This window comes from Bufo gargarizans, chromosome 8 (genome assembly GCF_014858855.1).
Source record: "Bufo gargarizans isolate SCDJY-AF-19 chromosome 8, ASM1485885v1, whole genome shotgun sequence".
Taxonomy (NCBI): Eukaryota; Metazoa; Chordata; class Amphibia; order Anura; family Bufonidae; genus Bufo; species Bufo gargarizans.
The window spans coordinates 42,232,311-42,253,188 of NC_058087.1; the positions used below are offsets into that span (position 1 = coordinate 42,232,311).

General features: G+C 39.6%; 1 protein-coding gene across 3 annotated transcripts in view; it reads right to left on the reverse strand.

Annotated features, from left to right (window-relative positions):
* ZNF385B (zinc finger protein 385B) overlaps nucleotides 1–20,878 on the reverse strand; it is a 732,466-nt gene that overhangs the window by 49,031 nt on the left and 662,557 nt on the right. For all 3 annotated transcript variants that reach the window (XM_044304851.1, XM_044304850.1, XM_044304852.1), the window contains one exon: nucleotides 8,252–8,393. In XM_044304851.1, coding sequence (XP_044160786.1) covers nucleotides 8,252–8,393 — 142 coding nt within the window. The remainder of the gene's footprint in view (nucleotides 1–8,251; nucleotides 8,394–20,878) is intronic.

Consider the following 20,878-nt stretch of genomic DNA (forward strand, 5'->3'; position numbering starts at 1 on the left):
CTCTATGATTATGGACTTGAACTCCACAAGACTTACCCACAAGATTCTAACCACCTTCCTGGCAGAAGCATTTGCTATAATCAATTCGAGACCACTTGTTCCAGTGTCTACAGATCCAGAGACCTCAACTATCCTTACCCCAGCTATTCTGCTTACCCAGAAGCATGGGTCAGTTCCTGTTCCACCTGCAAATCTGTGCTATGACCAGTGGAAGCGAGCACAACACCTCGCCAACTGCTTCTGGAATCGTTGGAAGATGGAGTATCTTTCTACTCTGCAAGGATGCAGGAAATGGCAATGCCTGAACCCTAACATACAAGTTGGAGATCTCGTTCTGCTCAAGGACCAGCAAGCCGAAAGAATCGAGTGGCCTATGGGACTTATTGTAAAGAGCGTTCCTAGTGATGACGGTAAAGTATGCAAGGTGGAGGTGAAAGTTGCAAGACAAGGGACTGTAAAGACTTTTATCATCAACTTGAAGCCTTACATTATAGTTGTTGCATTATATGCATGTTCTCTTTTATGTCTTTCAGGTCTTCAAGACATCAAGCAAATTGCACTGTTGTTTATTTGCAATTGTATAACTACCATTATGGTATAAATAGTGACATTTACAATGCCAGACAGGCAGTATGCTGTTACACAGTTAATATTTACATTACTGTTCATGGGAATTTATATAGTTTATTCTTTGAACCATTTCTTATGGATATTTCAAGGTTAGTTACATGCTGACATCTTGTGGCCTTTTTTTGGTAATGCACTTATTTTTTTCCATGTTCCCTTCCCTGAGACACATTTCCTTTGTCTGATGCTCCACCCTTTTTCTTGAGTACAGCACTTCCTGTGTCATGGATGCAGCTAACAAGCCTCATGTCACAGGGACACATGTATTCTGCATGGTATGCTAAAGAAAGTATCATCTTTTGACCGCATAATACTAAGATCCATTCATTCTGCTGTATCCTGTTGATTGATGTACAGAATAAAGCAACTTTGTGGATGAACACGGTATTGGTGAGTTCAGCTATCTGATGAGGATTGTCCGCAGTGATTATATCTGCTTATACAGGCTTGGCATAGAAGTCTTACAAGGGATAGATCTCTATCACAACAATCAGAGTCAGAATAGATCATCATCTGAAAAGAAGTCAGCCATGTTTGAAATATTCTTCTAATAGTTGGATAAAATATCTTAGTTCAAGGAATTTTTTTTATAGATGATCTTTCAAAGAACATTCCTAGAAAGATCTTTCATTCATTGCCTGGATTCATTGATGGTCAGTTTGAACAACTGTAATGTCCAATATGGACTAAAATATGTATGGCCGTGTCTACGAAATGATAATTCTAAAGATGATTGTTTGTTCAGCTGCTGTTCAACCATCAGCCAACTTCTATCTAATTGTTATGGTCATCTAAGAAGCGTTGTCTGCATTGCAAATCTGGAAAATTTGCATTCTGTAAGGTATACGGGCAATATTATTTCAATCTACGGTGCTAAAACAATGAGCAAACACCAGCAAATCAAAGAAGAATACATTGGTTTTGGTCATATTTTTTCTGTCATAATACATTACATAGAAGTTAAAAGACAGATGTGATTTTCCTCTTGGCTGTAAATGGCAGTGTCTTGTACGGCACGGCAGTATGTTGACATAGTTGATTTGTGCCCCTGCATGCTCGTAGAAATTGTCCATCTATTTTCTCCTTTCATTCCGCGTGGAAGCTCCATGTGCCGACATAATGGAAATGTACTCTTCCTTTGTGGATGGATTTCGTTCAGGTGATTGTGTTCTCTCTGTTTCCTAGGAAATGGGCAGATTTCCTACATACATTTTACTGTCATGCTTCTATTCTTAATGGGACACCTATTGGGTAATCAAAGATTACTCTCCTGTTCTCAGGGTGGAATAGAAAATGTATTTTGTTGATTGACTTTACTTGAGAAAAATATACAATATCTTACTTCCATCAAAGAATAAACACTTGGGCTTCTTTTCAATAATTATAATAATATATTCCACTGAAATTAATGCTTCCTTGACCCAACATATTGAAAGCTCATGAATTGCTGCAAAATGGCGCCCAGCTCCATTATACTTTTAATATTAATGAGGAAAACAACAAGGGAGGAAGAAGACAGGTGATTGCATGACACTGGGAGGAAGTAGGGTGGAGGGCTTGCACTGATTGGCTCAGAGGCTAAAGGACAGCCTGATTAGCCAATCAAAGGGACTGTAGGCAGGGAGAACCCTATGTTGACCGAGAAGAAGCGCCATACTGTGTTCATAATCTAACCTTTCTCTTTCAAAACATCAAGTTTGTACATTGTCAGCACCCTAGTAGCATTCTGCTCAAATTGATGAGCAATTGCAAATTTTTTACAGTGGACCTCCTCTCTGGCGCTGGCTGTGTACGAAATGAGATCTATTGGTATCTCCCCTCCCAAGCCCCCTGCTCTATATTTTAATTAAAGACAACAGGAGGAGGACATAAAATGTCATCTATTAATGGTCACCAAGGACAGCTTTTGGGGCAATATATGGTGCTGCACTGTGGTATATGGTTTTGATGGAACTGTATTTTGTGCTATAGTATTGCTAGCCACACCTACTTGTGTTGCCCCACTTTCCATTAATTTGGACCCGCCAACAACATGGGACCACATTTAGGTTTCTTTCCAGGGTCAATTTAGGTTCCCAGTCTGTCCCTGATTTCTCCCAAAGAGCCATCTCTGCCTTGTACTCTCAGGTCACTGATCATGTGGGTTTCTCCTTGCAATTCAGTACATGTCCTTCACAACACACTCGGTCAATGTTTTGCATGGCAGCAGCGAGGCAACACCTCAATAAGAAGGCCAGGTCCTATTATTACCTCAATGTTTGTGTGAGTCTGAATTCCACACTGGGTGCTTATCCACTTCCTCTACATCCTCCTCCATGGACAACCTCCCATCCCCAACAGCAGCAGGGCAGAGCATCACTCCCACTCCTCCTCCCTCCTATCATATATGTGATGTGTTGCCATGCAGCTAATCATTTGCTAAAGTGCATCAAGCAGCGAACATCCCACTGACTGTCTCACTGCCAACTTCAACTGGGCAAGGTGGTCAGCAACAATGGCAGGAACATTGTGGCCACATTGCGTTTGGGGGAAATAACACATGTGTACGTGATCATAGTTGTCCAACGCTTTTTGAAAAAGTACGGTGGCTTGCAGAGGGTGCCATGTCCAGGAGGATGTCCTTGCATTTCCGCCATTCTTATGTGGCAAGGAATACTCTCCTGGACTTGCAGCAATAGAACGGTCTGCCATTGCTCCACTTGGTCAGTTTTTGTCCAGCTAAATCTCGGCATATTCCATTATAGTCAATCGGGCCAGCAGACGGACATCTAGCTATGCCAGATACAAAGAACTCCGGCAGACTCTTCTCTGTCGGAACAGGCTGCTGGAGACCATAGCGCTAGTGTGAAACTAGCCTTAGAAAATACCTATTTTTTTATTTACACACTGAGAAACTCATACTCTCTTTTATATCCACACCTTTATCAAAATGGTGCATCAAAAACTGCCATGAAAACTGCATGTGTGATTCCAGACTTTAGAATAATTTAGGGAATTGCATAAATAGCAAATCTAATATATAATGGATCATTACCCAAATAGCCTCCTTCAACAGTGGGAACTTTCTGGTAAAAGTCTGCAGAACTGCCGGGAGTTCTAACTCCTGTAATCCTCATGACCAGCAATAATGTCAATAAAAAATCATCAAAAATCGAAATTCAAGATGGATCAAAACTGTTGCAAAGAAATCCTGTCTAACCAGTTAGATTCCACCTTTCAGAGTTCTTTTCAAAAATGAAAAGATCAATCTGATTGGTTGCTGTGGGAAACCTTTTGGTTGCTGTGGGAAGTCAATTTTCCTTAACACTGGTTTTTATAAAACACCCTATGTTGTTAAAATTAAGAATAATATATGAATCGCTCTAAAGTCTAACTGCATTTTTTGTGGTTCAGTCTATTATAGTCTCTTTGGTCTCTGTGGGCGGGCAGCAGCAGCTTGTCTTATGTAATCATCAGGCACCTGCATCTCCCAGGAGTGAATTGTAGTCAGCTCTTGTTAACTGTTTCCTCCCTGCATAGAAAATAGTCCCTTGTGCACAGCCACAGTGATTCCAATAATCGATAGCACGATTTATGTAATGGCCCCCCAATCTCCTCTTCTGTCTAGAGAAAGATATAGCCAGAGTGTTAATGATTGCAATAACAGCTTTACCTTCTGCAAAATATCATAAGGTCCATAGTAATCAAACTTCTTCTTATTACAAAGATAAACCCATAATACACACCAGATATAATGGTCGGTCTTCACATATCCCACATATCAGTCTATAGTAATCTTAAAGGCCAATCCTAAACCACAAATAGTCCGGCCAGTTCGGCATTATTCAAAAAAGCGCTCCTACGTCACTCCCCACATGATTTCATTCATCCTATCCTGGCAGTATTCTCAAATAATTATCCATGTCCACTTCACCATGGGAATGCCTGGGGGTTAGAATATACAATCGGATCTGAGTTTTCATGATCTCATTGATTCTCATTACGAAAATTCTCATTACTAAAATTCACAATCAACACTACTCCTAAAGTCAAAGATATTGCAGCCTTCTCATTGGCCCACAAGCTAGAAGCAGGGAGGGATCATGTGTACTGATTTAAAAAAAATCTTGAATATTCAAAATTACTAAAATTTTTCACTATATTCTAAATATTCGTGAATTCTCGAAGTGCCAATATTCGCAATAAAAATTTGCAATTCGAATATTCGTGATCAACACTAGTGATATTGTCTGCCAGTTGTAATTTTGAGTTGTAATTTTTCTTTAAATCATTTCATGGTTCATTAAATCTTAAAAACTACTAAAACCTAAAACTTGTGAAAACCTAGCCACAAAGATTTACAGCTGTAATTGCTGTGCCTCTGCTAAATACAGAATCATGTCTTGGGTTTAGTAACTACAGTGAATGTAAATCACTTTGTATAATTTGTTTTCCTGTTACATTAAAGAGTCCCTTTTTGTGAAAAGTGTCAAAAAGCCTAATTAATTCCTCTGTGAGTTAATATTAAATAATGAATCATAAAAAAGTCCAATGGGAATAGCACTTTCATGGGAAAGGATAAATGGAAAAGAAAAATGCATTGTCTGGAGAAAAAGGTTCCTAATGGACCAAGCTGCCCGCGCCTTCAGAGTTTTGAAAGATCAGGATATTGTAATAAGAGCTCCCCAAGTCATTTGAGGGGTTCTCCGGGCTATAGATATTGATGACCTATCCTCAGGAGAGCAAGTTGCAGGGCTAGAAGCAGGGACAAAAACAAAAGCAAAAAGACATCATAGGGCAAGAACGTCATTGCAGGATGAACACAGTACTCAGAGGGTCACCTTAGGTGGATGCGCTAACTTAGGCACAACTCTAAGGTAAGCCCATCAGATGTTAGATTCAGATGCTGTTGCTGTAGCTTGTCCTCCAGGAGCAAAATACCCACCTTCCCAAAGGAATAAAATAGCCACGAATGAAGAAGAAGAAAAAAATGAAGGAAAAACAGCTTCCTCCACAGTCTAGCAAAAGATTACCTTTTTTATTGAGGCAAGCTTGGAAAAACACATTCCCCTTTGTTTAAGTTTTTCCAAAGTTTTACGTTTTGTGAAGTATTAAAACTGACCCAGAATATGAAGGGCACAGGCCAGTTTTACTGCATAGGGAAAGTTATAAAAATGAAATTCACAAAACTATAGCGGAATTGTGTGTTTTTTTTTCCAATTTTATCTCATTTGGAATTTTTTTCCAACTTTCCACTACATCATACGCGATATTAAATGGAGGCATTAGAAAGTGTAACTTGTCCATAAAAAAACATATGAGCGGAAAAATAAAAAAGTAATGCCACCGGGAATGCAGGGAGTAAACAATAAAAACATGAAACAGATAATCTCAGGGTCTGGAAGGTAACCCCTGATACTGTAAATGACTGGATGACATTTTATAGAAATCAATGGCCAGAACTTAGTAAAAACTATAAATAGGGAGCAATGCGATGGTGGAAATGTCAGAAATCTATTTTCTGACATTCAGTTTAAATGTAACAAATTTTATTGCAAAAGGGTGAAGAAGACGGGGCTGTTTCATGAGAGCTAGAAGAACATAATCTAACCTACACACTAATACACTATACACTACAAAATGTACAATCGTTTACCATAATTTGTTAATATTCAGTAATATTGTATACTGCTTGCATATGTCTGCAAATTTTTTTGTTTTATAGCTTTCTGTGCTTTCTAGATACAGCCGTCCTCTAATCAACAACTTTTGGACTAATTTAAGAGCAATTCCACTCAATTTAAAGAGTAAGTACACTTTTTTTAATTTTTGATATGTCATAGGGACATATCAGAAGTGTTGATTGGTGGGGGTCCCAGCTCTGAGACCCCCACTGATTTCTAGAACGAGGGGTCAAAAGCGCTCAACTAGGCGCTGCTTTTCCCTCACTGCTGAGCGCGAGACTGCGGTCGAGCTCATAGACTTTCTATTAAAACCATCTACAGTCTCACACTCAGCGGCTGGGCGCTTCAGACCCCTTGCTTTAGAGATCGGTGGGGGTCTCATAGCTGGGACCCCCACCGATCAACACTTCTGATATGTCCCTATGAAATATCAAAAACTGTAAAAAAAAAAAAGTATAGTGACCCTTTAAAACTGTCTACAAATAAGATTGAATTTGGTCCCTTCTCAAAAAGCATGATCGTCTTCAAGTTGTAATTTCTTTCTGTAATTAAACCCTCCTCCCAAACCCATACAAATGCTGATATATTGTAATACTCTACACATGGAATTGCTCTTTACAACATGCCTAATGTATTTGTGATGTGAACAGTAGGTTGGGCAAACTGGATTTTATGTGCCTGATTGTATTGTTCCTGTATGAATCCAACTGAAAAAATAAAACTATTTATACCTCCATGTAAAATTAAGGGTAAAGTATGGCCCACGTAATGTGTGTGAAATACAGGCGTGGGTCACTACAGCTACATTTTTCAAGCTGCTAGAAGTTTCCTGAGACTGGAGAAAATGGTTGGCACAGCAGAACATTACATTAGCGTTATATGCAGATAGAGTGCTCCAATATATTTGCTATTGCGAAATCGTCACTAATGATGCGAATATTTTGGCGTAATGCGTGCAACTTCACATTTTAACAGGTCTGACTACTTATTAGTGATTGGTGCACTAAGTATTGTTGTGAACTTGCGACATCACATCGGTATGTCTGTATGTTCACGATATCACTATCTAACCTACACTGACTATCTCCCACTAACTATCTGTATTATATATATATATATATATATATATATATTCTAACTAACTTACTAACTATCAAATGAAATGACACAGGAAAGCAGAGAGCACAACAATGTCACTGCTCTCTCTCTCAGATCTGCAAAATACTGCATACAAGGGCTGCTGGGGAGGTTCTTATATAGTAAGGGGTAGGCAACTTTCCTATTGGTTGCTAGGGATGTTGCTAAGCTCAGACAAAGACATTGCTGCCTTCTCATTGGCCCACAAGAAAGAAAGGAGGTTACTGATGAAAAAAAAAGTAGAATATTCGAAATTTCTAATATACAGGGGAAAAATTTGAATAGTGTGCAAAGTTCATTTATTTCAGTAATGCAACTTAAAAGGTGAAACTAATATATGAAATTGACTCATTACATGCAAAGTGAGATATTTCAAGCCTTCATTTGTTATAATTTGGATGATTATGGCTTATAGATTATGAAACCCCAAAGTCACAATTTTGAGGCACCCTTTGCTCAGGGGGTATGGATTATTAGCTGACTAGAGTGCGACACTTTGAGCCGAGAATATTGAACCTTTTCACAAAATTCTAATTTTAAGCTGCATTAATGCAATTCCTTTTAATTAGCATTACTGAGATAAATGGACTTTTGCACGATATTCTAATTTTTCGAGTTTCACCTGTATATCACTATATTCAAAATATTCGCAAATTCTCGAAGTGCCGATATTTGCGATTAATATTTGCTATTCAAATATTCGCGCCCAACACTATTGCTGAATATATGAGATTCATTACATTTGTTCACAAATACATTCTCATATTCACTTTCAGATAAGGTAAAGGAAACGATGCACAAAAAAACACAACAGCTTTATTAACCTGATTTGTGGCTGGCTGTTGAGCTCGTAATAGCCTTGGTGCTGTCCTTTGGAGAACCCATTTTTTGCTTATTTTTCGTGGACTCTAGTGCTTTGACCTTCTTGGCATGTTTACTGCCTTTGTAGTGCGCTTCAGCTTGGCTCTACAAAGGAGAACAAATCAGGCTTATTTTCCTTATGAGGACTAACACAAACACATGATACACAATCATCAGTTATACAGTCCATGAAAACCAATGAATTTCTAGTGTATATACCATCCCTAGTATATACTGGGTGGAAATATATATATACATATATATATATATATATATATATATATATATAAAAGTTGGGACACTAAACAAATTGTGAATAAAAACTGAATGCAATGATGTGGAGATGGCAAATGTCAATATTTTATTTGTAATAGAACGTAGATGACAGATCAAACGTTTAATCCGAGTAAATGTATCATTTTGAAGGAAAAATAAGTTGATTCAAATTTTCACGGTGTCAACAAATCCCCAAAAAGTTGGGACAAGTAGCAATAAGAGGCTGGAAAAAGTAAATTTGAGCATAACGAAGAGCTGGAAGACCAAATAACACTAATTAGGTCAATTGGCAACATGATTGGGTATAAAAAGAGCTTCTCAGAGTGGCAGTGTCTCGCAGAAGCCAAGATGGGTAGAGGATCACCAATTCCCACAATGTTGCACAGAGAGATAGTGGAGCAATATCAGAAAGGTGTTACCCAGCGAAAAATTGCAAAGACTTTGCATCTATCATCATCAACTGTGCATAACATCATCCGAAGATTCAGAGAATCTGGAACAATCTCTGTGCGTAAGGGTCAAGGCTGTAAAACCATACTGGGTGCCCGTGATCTCTGGGCCCTTAAACGACACTGCACCACAAACAGGAATGCTACTGTAAAGGAAATCACAGAATGGGCTCAGGAATACTTCCAGAAACCATTGTCAGTGAACACAATCCACCGTGCCATCTGCCGTTGCCAGCTGAAACTTTACAGTGCAAAGAAGAAGCCATTTCTAAGCAAGATCCACAAGCTCAGGCGTTTTTACTGGGCCAGGGATCATTTAAAATGGAGTGTGGCAAAATGGAAGACTGTTCTGTGGTCAGACGAGTCACGATTCGAAGTTATTTTTGGAAATCTGGGACGCCATGTCATCCGGACCAAAGAGGACAAGGACAACCCAAGTTGTTATCAACGCTCAGTTCAGAAGCCTGCATCTCTGATAGTATGGGGTTGCATGAGTGCGTGTGGCATGGGCAGCTTGCATGTCTGGAAAGGCACCATCAATGCAGAAAAATATATTCAGGTTCTAGAACAACATATGCTCCCATCCAGACATCATGTCTTTCAGGGAAGACCCTGCATTTTTCAACAAGAAAATGCCAGACCACATTCTGCATCAATCACAACATCATGGCTGCGTAGGAGAAGGATCCGGGTACTGAAATGGCCAGTCTGCAGTCCAGATCTTTCACCTATAGAGAACATTTGGCGCATCATAAAGAGGAAGGTGCAACAAAGAAGGCCCAAGACGATTGAACAGTTAGAGGCCTGTATTAGACAAGAATGGGAGAGCATTCCTATTTCTAAACTTGAGAAACTGGTCTCCTCGGTCCCCAGACGTCTGTTGAGTGTTGTAAGAAGAAGGGGAGATGCCGCACAGTGGTGAAAATGGCCTTGTCCCAACTTTTTGGGGATTTGTTGACACCATGAAATTCTGATTCAACATATTTTTCCCTTAAAATGGTACATTTTCTCAGTTTAAACTTTTGTTCCGTGATTTATGTTCTATTCTGAATAAAATATTAGAAGTTGGCACCTCCACATCATTGCATTCACGATTTGTATAGTGTCCCAACTTTTTTGGAATCCGGTTTGTATATATAATATATATATATATATATATATACACACAGGTAAACAAAATTGTTGGTACTTTTCCATTAAAGAAAGAGAAACCTAGAATGGTCACTGAAATAACTCAAAACTGACAAAAGTACTAATAAATAAAAAACTACTGAAAATCAGCTACTAAAAATCAGGCATTGCTTATGAATTTTGGTTCAACAGAATAATGTATAAAACAAACTAATGAAACTGACCTGGACAGAAATGATGGTACCCTTAACTTAATATCTTGTAAAACCTTTTGTGGCAATCACTGCAATCAAACAATTTCTGTAACTCTCAATGAGACTTCTGCACCTGTCCACAGGTATTTTGGCCCACTCCTTGTGAGAAAACGTCTCAAGCTGTCTGAAAGGTGCCTTCTCCAGACTGCATGTTTCAGCTCCTTTCACAGATGTTCAATAGGATTTAGATCAGGGTTCAAAAAAGCCACTACAGAATTGTCCAATACTTTGTCTATAACGTTCTTTCTAATCTCCTGAGACAACTCTCTCCTTAACATTCTTTGTTCCATGTTTAGTGTGGTACACATCATGATATCAAACAGCTACTTTTCACTCTTTAAATAGGCAGACCGACTAATTTTATAAATTATTCTATTGAACCACAATTCAAAAGCCACGTCTGATTTTCTGTACATTTTTATTTAATATTACTTTTGTTAGTTCCAAGTTATTTCAGTGTCCATTGTGGGTTTTCTTTCTTTAACAGAAGGGTAACAACTATTTTGTCCTCGTGTGAATAAAGTATATATAGTGAGTTCTTAGTCTACAGACAAGTGTGTAATATATATATATATATATATATATATACACACACACAAACATGTATACATAATAAAATTGTATGAAAATTCCATTCATTAATTCAATAAATAATGCATTGGATACAATTATGTTGATGAACATTTAAGGACACTGTATCACTGTATATAACATAACACAGCATTAAAGTGTGTATGCTTAGCTAAGTAATGTTGATAAAACTGTATATAAATCAAAAGGCTGCAGGACCCCTAGACTGTTGGCTTCTTGAGCTGACAGAATGTCTGGGAGACTAACACAAAAATTTAGATAGAAATATTTCATTTCTAACTCAAAGAGTTTTTTTCCATCATAGGCTTGAATGGCAAACATACTGACTATCCCACTTCATACCAGTTTCTATACACCACTATGTATATTCAATGAGAAACAGTACCCCCCACAAGATACATCTAAGGCCTTACAACCATATTTGTGGTCCACATCCAATCCACATTTTTTGCTGATCGGATGTGGGCAGCACACTTTGTGCTGTCTGTTCCGCTGCCGCACAAAGAATATAGAACATGACCTATTCTTGTCCATTTTGTGGACAAGGATAGGACATTTCTACAGGAATAAAAAAAATTATTGGCATGCACATGCAGGATCTGTGTTTAGTGGATCTGCGAATTGCGAACCACAGTACCGATAGGGTTGCATCCAGCCTGCTATGTACTGAAAAGGGGCAAACCCCCCCTGAACAATGCTGTCTACAGATGGGTGTCTCTGATTTGGCTGGTATGAGTTTATTTTGATACTTTTTCCCATGGTGCATTGCCTGAAAATTACATCTCTGTACACCAACGTGTCTCTTCAATGAAACCTCCTCCCCTCCAAGATGCATCTAAGGCATCTAATCCAGCCAACCAATACCTTGCTCTTTGATGATAATGGACAAGGGTCTCTTGTTTGATGGGTATGAGCTAATTTGCAAAGTCGACAAGAAAGAACTTAATGACTACTTATGTATCTATTCTCTGCATTTGGGGGGATATTTTACAGTATGTACCATAAAAGTTTCCCTGGACTAAAGGTTGATAGGAAAACCCCTTTAAGATAATTGGGTCCATGCATGCTCCATGTGATTGCCATATTTGCCAGTGCAATCACTGCTACTCTGACCCAAACTCACAGCATTATCATGACTTATGATGCTGAAAGTTCCTGCCCATCCACAGGTCTATTGTACTGTATTCACGTAATACTATTCTAGTGATAAATCATTATGATGCTGTAAGTTTGGGTCAGAGGAACAGTGATCAGTCCAGGAAATATAGCCATCACACAAAGTGTGTTTCATGAACATACTCATGTGTAATTAGCTGTAAGTGTCTAGAGATTTTTTAACTGAGAACCTATCTTCAGTATCTGATCGAGAGGGTCTAACACCTGGGACCCCCATGATCAGCTGTTTGAGAAGGCACCGGCACACTCAATAGTGCCACAGCCTTCTCTCCTAGGCCAGTGACGTCCCATTCATCAGTCACATGGCCTAGGCACAGCTCATCCCCATTGAAGTGAACGGGGCTGAGTGCAAACCAAGCACAGCCTCTATACAATGTATGGCGCCATGCTTGGTAAGCTGCAAGAAGGTAATGGCGCCTCTGCCAGCACCAATGCTTTCTCAAACAGCTGATCAGCAGGGGGCCCAGGTGTCAGACCCCCACCAATCAGATACTAATGACCTATCCAGAGGACAGGTCATCAGTTAATAAATCTTGGAAAACCACTTCTTGGAAAAGCAATGAGCATTTACCTCTTTTATTAATGGTTTTCTAATGATAAAGTGACAGTGTCATTTATTTCCAGAATGGGGTCATTACAAGTAGTGCAGGAAATATTTGATGCACAGTGATCCATATGTATAACACCTATTACCAACATTAATACAATCCACATTAGTTCAGGTCTTAATGGTCAGTTTCATTATATGACACATTATGTAGCTCCCCTATACAATGAAATACCCCCTTGCATCAATGATGTGAAGGATTTAATATGCAGGCTAATACCGTAATTGGCATAATTGTATTTCCTCTATTCCAGTTCTCCTATGAGATAAAGATACACTGGAAAATTAAACAGGAAACCACAACACCGGCTTTGCTTGGGAGATGTCTAAAGATAGGTTACACAGAAATAATTATTGATCACTTTATGATAAAATTATGCTTTCATTATCTGTGATTAGTCACTGGGACAGGAATAGGTTCATATTAATAACGGTAAAACAGTGATGATTTGCAAAATGTCTGTATACATGCTTTAAAGGGAACCTGTCAGCAGGAAATTCACTGTTAAACCAAGCACAATGTCTTGTTGGACAAGCTCTACTGAATAAAATCATCCCTTTCACATAGTGATCTGTAACATTATTGAAAAACAGTACCTTTAATCCATATGCAAATGAGCAGTTAAGTGCACTGAGGGCGGGTCCAAGACACTATGTATATCTGTCACGCTGGCACTCCATACCTGCTGCTGTCCTGCTGTACAGAACAGGCACAGGCATTGCTCCTCTCTCCCTGTTTGTATTAGGACTAGTGCTACGTAAACATCCGTTCAGCACTGTGAGAGTTAATCCTTTCCTCTTGCCTGTTCAGCTGTTGACTAAGGGGCTGTGGATCAATCTCCTTGCCTGAGCTTTCAGATTTTCTAGTCTCTAGTCCCCAGATAAGGTAGGATCTCTTGTTTGAATACCCATGTACCGTACCTTGCCATCTGCCTCTGCCCTTAGAATTATCTGAAATATGCACGTGCTTGCCCAGTCCTTGGACTGTATTCAGAATATGTATTTTGCCTGATTCCTTGGTGTTTCGCACTGGTGTCTCTAACCCCAGTAGATCAGCAGTTAACTACACCAGGAATACTCTAGGAGGTAGTGGGCCTGGTTGGTTCCCTGTGGTGAAGTCCATATCCCTCTACAGGGGTTAAAGGGTGAAAACCAGGGACCTGCCAGGACAACACCCTTAGGTTTAGCCCAAAGTCAAACTAGTTGGTTGGCGGAGTAGTTCCACACCCACTGTCCAATACAGGAGTGTTCCTCAACTCTAGTTCTCAGAGCCCACCTACCGGTCATGATTTGAGAACATCCCACAGAATGAATAACTGTGGTAAGTCCTGATGCATGGACACTAATTATATTACCTGCTGAATACTGAAAACATGGCCAGCAGGTGGGCCCTGAGGGCTCCTCCAGCTTCCTCTGCCAACCACTCCTTCTTGATTGGCAGAGTCAGGTGAGATGAATATGCATGGACCCTGGCCCGGTCAGAGGTATATGTCTTGGAATACTGCTGGTATATACCTCTCACATATACCATTAGTGTTATATGAACAGAGCCCAATGCAGCTACAACGCTGGGCATACTACTGTGCCAGAACTTCCTGGTCATGAAGCTGGAGTTGGGTGGTATAATTAATGTCTCAGTATTCAATCAAATATCTGAACACTTCTTCCTAGGAGAGATCCTATGGTCTTTCGCACTTAGGTTACATTTTAATTAAGACATTACCAGATTTCTTCACGTTCCTAAACTTTGGGCTAGGTCACAGGAAGAAGACAGAGGACTTCCCAAGAGGATGACTCTATTTCTGTTAGTGCCCTAGAAGCTCCTGTAATTTTTATGAGGCCGGCAGTTCTGTGCGGTAAAGCTAATGAATTCCAGCAGGTAGTCTATGCAGAATATTCCCAGTCCACTTCCTGTCTTTATATTTCTCTTTCTCACTTTGTGACTTCACATCCTTTGAGAGGCTGGAGCGCTATACAGGTTTTTAAAGCAGAGCTTGAATAGGTCATCCGGTGCTAATGAGAAACTAAACGGACTGTAAAATACTCAGTTGTTTCTTCTCTTTTCATACATTAGGTAACATTTCTGTGACCATCCAAAGATATACAAACGTGAATACCAGTGCCAATGGCAAAAATCTGGGAAATACGAAAATAACTTCCATATAGTAAACGCTGCTCAATAAAAAACTTAATTTTGTTAATTAAAAATGAGATTCTGAATGGGAGAAAATCTGTGTGGATATCTAGCCAGGCTTTTTTCATTCGATGGAGACCAAAAATAAGCAGAATGCTATAATCATATATTTTCATTTTGTTCTAGAACTCTAGAAACTAAATATTAAACAGTTACCTTGTAAATCAGCTGGCTCTTAAAAGTTTTAGGGTTATCAGCTAAAATCATTGGGGGAAGCTGTGACTAGCCATATATTTCACAGTGGACATGTAGTATTAAATAGGATCAAGCAAAATGAATGGGAAACCATATAATACTAGACTGGTTAAGTCCTTCAAAGTAAGATCTAAAAAAGAATGATCTGGAGCAAGGTGACATTTATACAAATGTAATTGATGTATCCTCTCTCACAGCTAATCTCAATAAAAATTATCTGTACTTTACTGTGAATCTAGATGTACCACTACTAAGTGAAATTGGTTTTCAAGCAATATACATTGATGGTTTATATCAATCCCAGGGACCCCCTCAACCTTCAGAATAAAGGAATTCACTTAAATGGGTCTGTGCTGCAGTACCAATCAGAGCAACACGTATTGAAGCAGGGGCATAGCTATAGCGGGTGCAAAGGTAGCAGTCGCTACATCGGCCAGGAGCCTAAGGGGTCCCAAAGACCCTTTGGCCACATAAGAATACACCAGTATTATAGAAAGTGCATGCTGGTCAAGTTATACCTCTGGCTGGAGGGAAGGAGTTAGGTCAAGAATTTGGCATGGGGGGGAGGGGGGGGGTGCTGTTTAAATTTTTGCCTCAGGCAGCACAAAGGCTATTCTCTTCCCCGCCCCTGGCCACAAAGCACCGGGGCCCAAGGGGGGCCCAAGCTAAACTCCAGCACCAGGGACCATGAGTCTTTAGCTATGCCCCTGTATTATAGAGATACTATTGCTGAATGGTAGGGATCCAAAGGGTTGGTATCTCAGCAATAACACATTGATTGTCTAAGAACAGACCGCCAAAGTCTATTACTAAAAACCCCTTTAATTATTGACACTGGGGCATATTGAAATAAATAAAACCTGTAACATTGGAAGCTAATTAAACCAGACTGACAATGACTTAATGGTTCTAGAGCTTTTAGGGATGTTTTTTTATTAAATTATTATTGCATTCTACTTATCTTGGGTTAAAATAATTTTTCCACTTTGGTTTAAAAAAATTAAAATAAACGGTTTTTCTTCTACAGCCTTCAGTTTTCACTGCTCTGTAGACTGTTCTTTCTTTTAAAATCCATCAGTGGGCTGCTCTGACCGCTCAATCTGTGGTCCTTATCTCTTTACTCCTGACAGCTCATAAACACTTGGGTAAGCTGAAGTCTTAACCTTTTGATAATAAGGTAGATTTATAAAATGAGTGGTTATGAGCAGTTAGGAAAGTACTAATAATAGTTACATATTGAGCTGTCAGAGCAGCTATTAGGCAGATTTAAAGAGTCACTGTACTTTCACACAATTTAATATAATAGAAAATGGTGTAATTAGCACATTTCTAAATCACTTCATTAAAAAAAACGGCCTGCATCCACCTGAAAACAAAAAAACAAAACTGTAAAGGCATGGCCACTAGGGATCTCACTTTTACCTAACTTGCAATCCACTGGCTGTTGTTAGATTCCTTTATATTAACTGATACATAGAAGATGGCTCACAGGAAATGGGTCATGTCAGAGCTAGCTGAGCTCCTGAGCCTGATAAAAGAACTGCTTCTACACATCTTCTGAAGAGCAGAGAAGCTCCTGTGTGTCTGTAAGTGTGATCCTTCCCCCCTCCTTATCAGCTTTCTGAGCTGCCTAGAGGAAAATAATTATAGAGAACTAATAAAAGCATGGGTGCCACCTTTACGCCTGGTAGATGGGCCTGACACACGTTTGATAAAAAATGTGCGTAAAGAGCTCCTATTTTTTCATTTCTGGTAGGTATAATACCACATTAATTTTGAATGACCCCCATTTCTCAGTTCTATTGTTTGCATGTGAAATGTTGTGCAGCCATGCTTTTATTAGTTCTCTATATGCTTGCTTGATGGATATGCACCTATGACAATGATTGTGTTAGTCAAAATTTTCTTGTAGGAAAATAAATATAGTGGGAAGTTAGGGAAGTGAGGTCACTGCAGTACAGTACTGGCACATTACACAGAAGGGAGAGGCTCCCTGCTCGTGAGAGAAATGCATCTAGATGTGCAGGTGAAACAGGGAATAATATGGCTCAGAAAGACATTATTGATGCTGAAAAAATACCTGTTCCTTCACAGTTATGATTCTAGAATTAAGGACAGACTTGCCAACTTTTTTTTTTTTTTTACTCAGGTATGCGTTAAAATCTCTGGAGCCTTTGGGGACAATTATCTTCAATTAAAATCGTTTTCCCATTTGGTCTTTAGAAAACATTCTGCAGTTTGCCCGAATACTCTTGTAACTGCATGTAATTGAAAATTTTGTATAACCACTGAGTTATTCAATAAAATGTATTTGTAGAACTCCATGTCCTTTTTGTTCTTTATCTTATTTCTTTGTCCAGCTCACTGAGAAGGCTGCACATGCTCAGTTTCATCCTTCAACTGCCTCCTGAGCTGTGATAGGGAGAGCATGGGCACGCCCCCTTAGCTGCAGCAGAAAAGACACTCCCCTTGAGCTGTCAGCACAATATAAATCTGGCAGAGCAATGAATGTGGAGATCTCTGGATCCATGTGAGGTATAGGATTGGTTCTAGCTTTGTTAGAGAAAGATTGTCATGTACTATATGATGTCTGATTTTAATTTTTTACAATAATCATGGGATAACACCTTTAAGTAAGAAGCAGAAAGAATAGTATGCAGAGCTGTGAAACCTGAAGGCTGCAGTGGACATAAAGTTATACATTTGAAATAGGGAACAATTATAAAATTATTTTAGCCCTAGATAAGTAGAATGCAATAATCAAAAAGATCCCCAAAGGTATCCAGAGACTTTATCTTTGGTACAACATGAGGCTTGCAGGACAATAATACTGTGGAAAGATACTTAACAGTTAAATTTGAACTTGGAAGACTAATTGCAGAAGGGAGCTTTAATGTGTTTGGTGAGACCTTTTTATCTTAAGAGTAGACGTAATAAGCGCAGGAGGAGAGGGCACATGCCGCTGAGCTGCTGGTGTCATTGTGTAGATGTGTAAAAGACTTTGACCTAACTGGTAATTAAAGGCTGGAAGAATTTATGTCAAGAACCTCTACATCGCCATGCTACAATAAAATGTTACATGTCAATGCAGTCAACACCCCTCCAGCACCAGTGTAAACATATGATTAAAAGGAAGCAGGATGGGTACATGAAGTGTGGAAACTGTCAAGCAAATTGGTTGGAAGTGATGCATTCTTCTCTCTTTAATTTGCTTGGAATATTTTTTTTCTTTAAAAACTAATAACAATCCTAAATGACCTGACATAGTAAAGCAGTAGAGATGAACGAATTTACACTTATGAAATTTATTCACACTTCGTTTGGTGGTAAAAGGTGAATTGTGTTATGGATTCCGTTACCACAGACCTTGATGCAATTCTATGATGAAATACATAATAGAATGCCTTTAGAGGCCTTCCGTTATTCATTCTGTCATAATAGAAGTCTATGGGCTGCAAACGGATCCGTCCCTTTTCCGTTATGCAGGAGAGGACTCCCCTGCATAACGGAAACGGGACGGATCTGTTTTGCAGCGCATAGACTTCTATTATGACGGAATGAATAACGGAAGGCCTTTAAAGGCATTCCGTTATGCATTCCATCATAGAATTGTGTTATGGTCTGTGGTAACGGAATCCATAACGCAATTCACCTTTTACCACTAAACGAAGTGTGAACGAATTTCAAAATATGAAATTTGCTCATCTCTATAAAGCAGGTTCAAAACAAATTAATAGCATTATCACTTGTCACAAGTAAAAAACTTCTTGCATAAAATGCACAAAAAAAATGTAGAACTAGGAGATCCTGAGAACATCCTGTCCTAAAAAAATTAATGGATATCAGCATCCACAAAGTCAAAAGAGAGTCAGAACTCTCTAAACTACTGAAATAGTTTAAAAGGCACTTATTTTCATACTGTAATTTTTATCATTATACTCGATTGTGCACACAAACGAATAATGCTGGGAATGAGCCCTCGAGTCTTCTCCATGATGCTATTACGGACGTTCCGGCGACAGGTAGAAGGAGATGGGTGAGACTGGCGACACGTGGTTTAATCTGACATGTTTTCCGTTTGGATCAAATGACGTCTGTGTTGTTTCTGGTGCTTGCCACACCTTCTTTCCCCAGTTGTTGCTATTATGGTCATTTAACCTTCACTATTTATTGTTGTTTCTCCCACTATGCTATGTTTATAGCTTCTGTTGGAGTTGGGGATAGCTGGTGTGTGGATCTCGGCTGAGTTCCTGGTGCTGCCATAGCCACTTGAAGTTAAGTGTTTTCTTTCCCTTTTGTATTTTGCTTGAGTTATTTTGTGTTGCATTTCCCTGTCTTTTGCATTAAGGCCTGAGCGAGACGCCTGGTAATCCTTACTTTTGGAGGAACAGGTTTTCTCAGTCCTGACATTAGTTCCAGGGTCCTATAGGGTGAGTTAGGACACTAGGTATTCCGGTCTGAACTCACCTACCTCTGGGGTCTGTTCATACTGGTAGTTAGTCAGGACTTTGATTAGGGTTTTACTAGGAGGTGTCCATATCCTTTCCCTAGTTAGTTTCCAGGCCTTATTCCCTCAACCCTTTCCCTCCTATGCTCGGTGTGGTGTTTTCCTCCCACACATGTGCGTGACATTATAAACTGCCAAAACCGTCATTATTTTTTGGCTTGTTTCAGTACAGCCATGGATCCTATTGCTGCACTAGCTGGACAGCTGCAGGGGCTGTCTTCGGAGGTAGCTGACCTCCGCACGACCATCTCACAGATCCAGAGACCACAGGCTGCTGGTCCTAGTGGTGGTGGTTACCAGGCCTGTCTCGAGCCTAAAGTTGCCCTCCCTGAGAGATTCTCTGGGGGAAGTGATAATTTCATTTTGTTTAGGGAGGAGTGCAAATTGTATTTTAGGCTACATACACACTCATCTGGTAATGAGATTCAGAAAGTTAGTGTGGTTATTTCGTTGCTTAAAGGGGACGCTCAGTCATGGGCTTTTTCTCTGTCGGTGGATGAATTTTTCAAAGCTCTGGGTCTCATCTATGATGACCTGGATCGTACCTCCATGGCCAAGCCTAAGCTATGTGGCCTTCGTCAGGGAGAGAATTCTGCTAAGATCTATTGCTTTGAGGAAAAAGAGGCTACAATTTGCACGAGTTCACCAAAATTGGACTGTTGAAAACAGGAAAAATGTTGCCTGGTCTGATGAGTCTCGATTTCTGTTGAGACATTCAAATGGTAGAGTCTGAATTTGGTGTAAACAGAATGAGAACATGTATCCATCATGCCTTGTTACCACTGTGCAGGCTGGTGGTGGTGGTGTAATGGTGTGGGGGATGTTTTCTGGGCACACTTTAGGCCCCTTAGTGCCAATGGGCCATCGTTTAAATGCCACGGGCTACCTGAGCATTGTTTCTGACCATGTCCATCCCTTCATGACCACCATGTACCCATCCTCTGATGGCTACTTCCAGCACGATAATGCACTATGTCACAAAGCTTGAATAATTTCAAATTGGTTTCGTGAACATGACAATGAGTTCACTGTACTAAGATCTCAACCCAATAGAGCATCTTTGGGATGTGGTGGAACGGGAGCTTCGTGCCCTGGATGTGCATCCCTCAAATCTCCATCAACTGCAAGATGCTATCCTATCAATATGGGCCAACATTTCTAAAGAATGCTATCAGCACCTTGTTGAATCAATGCCGCGTAGAATTAAGGC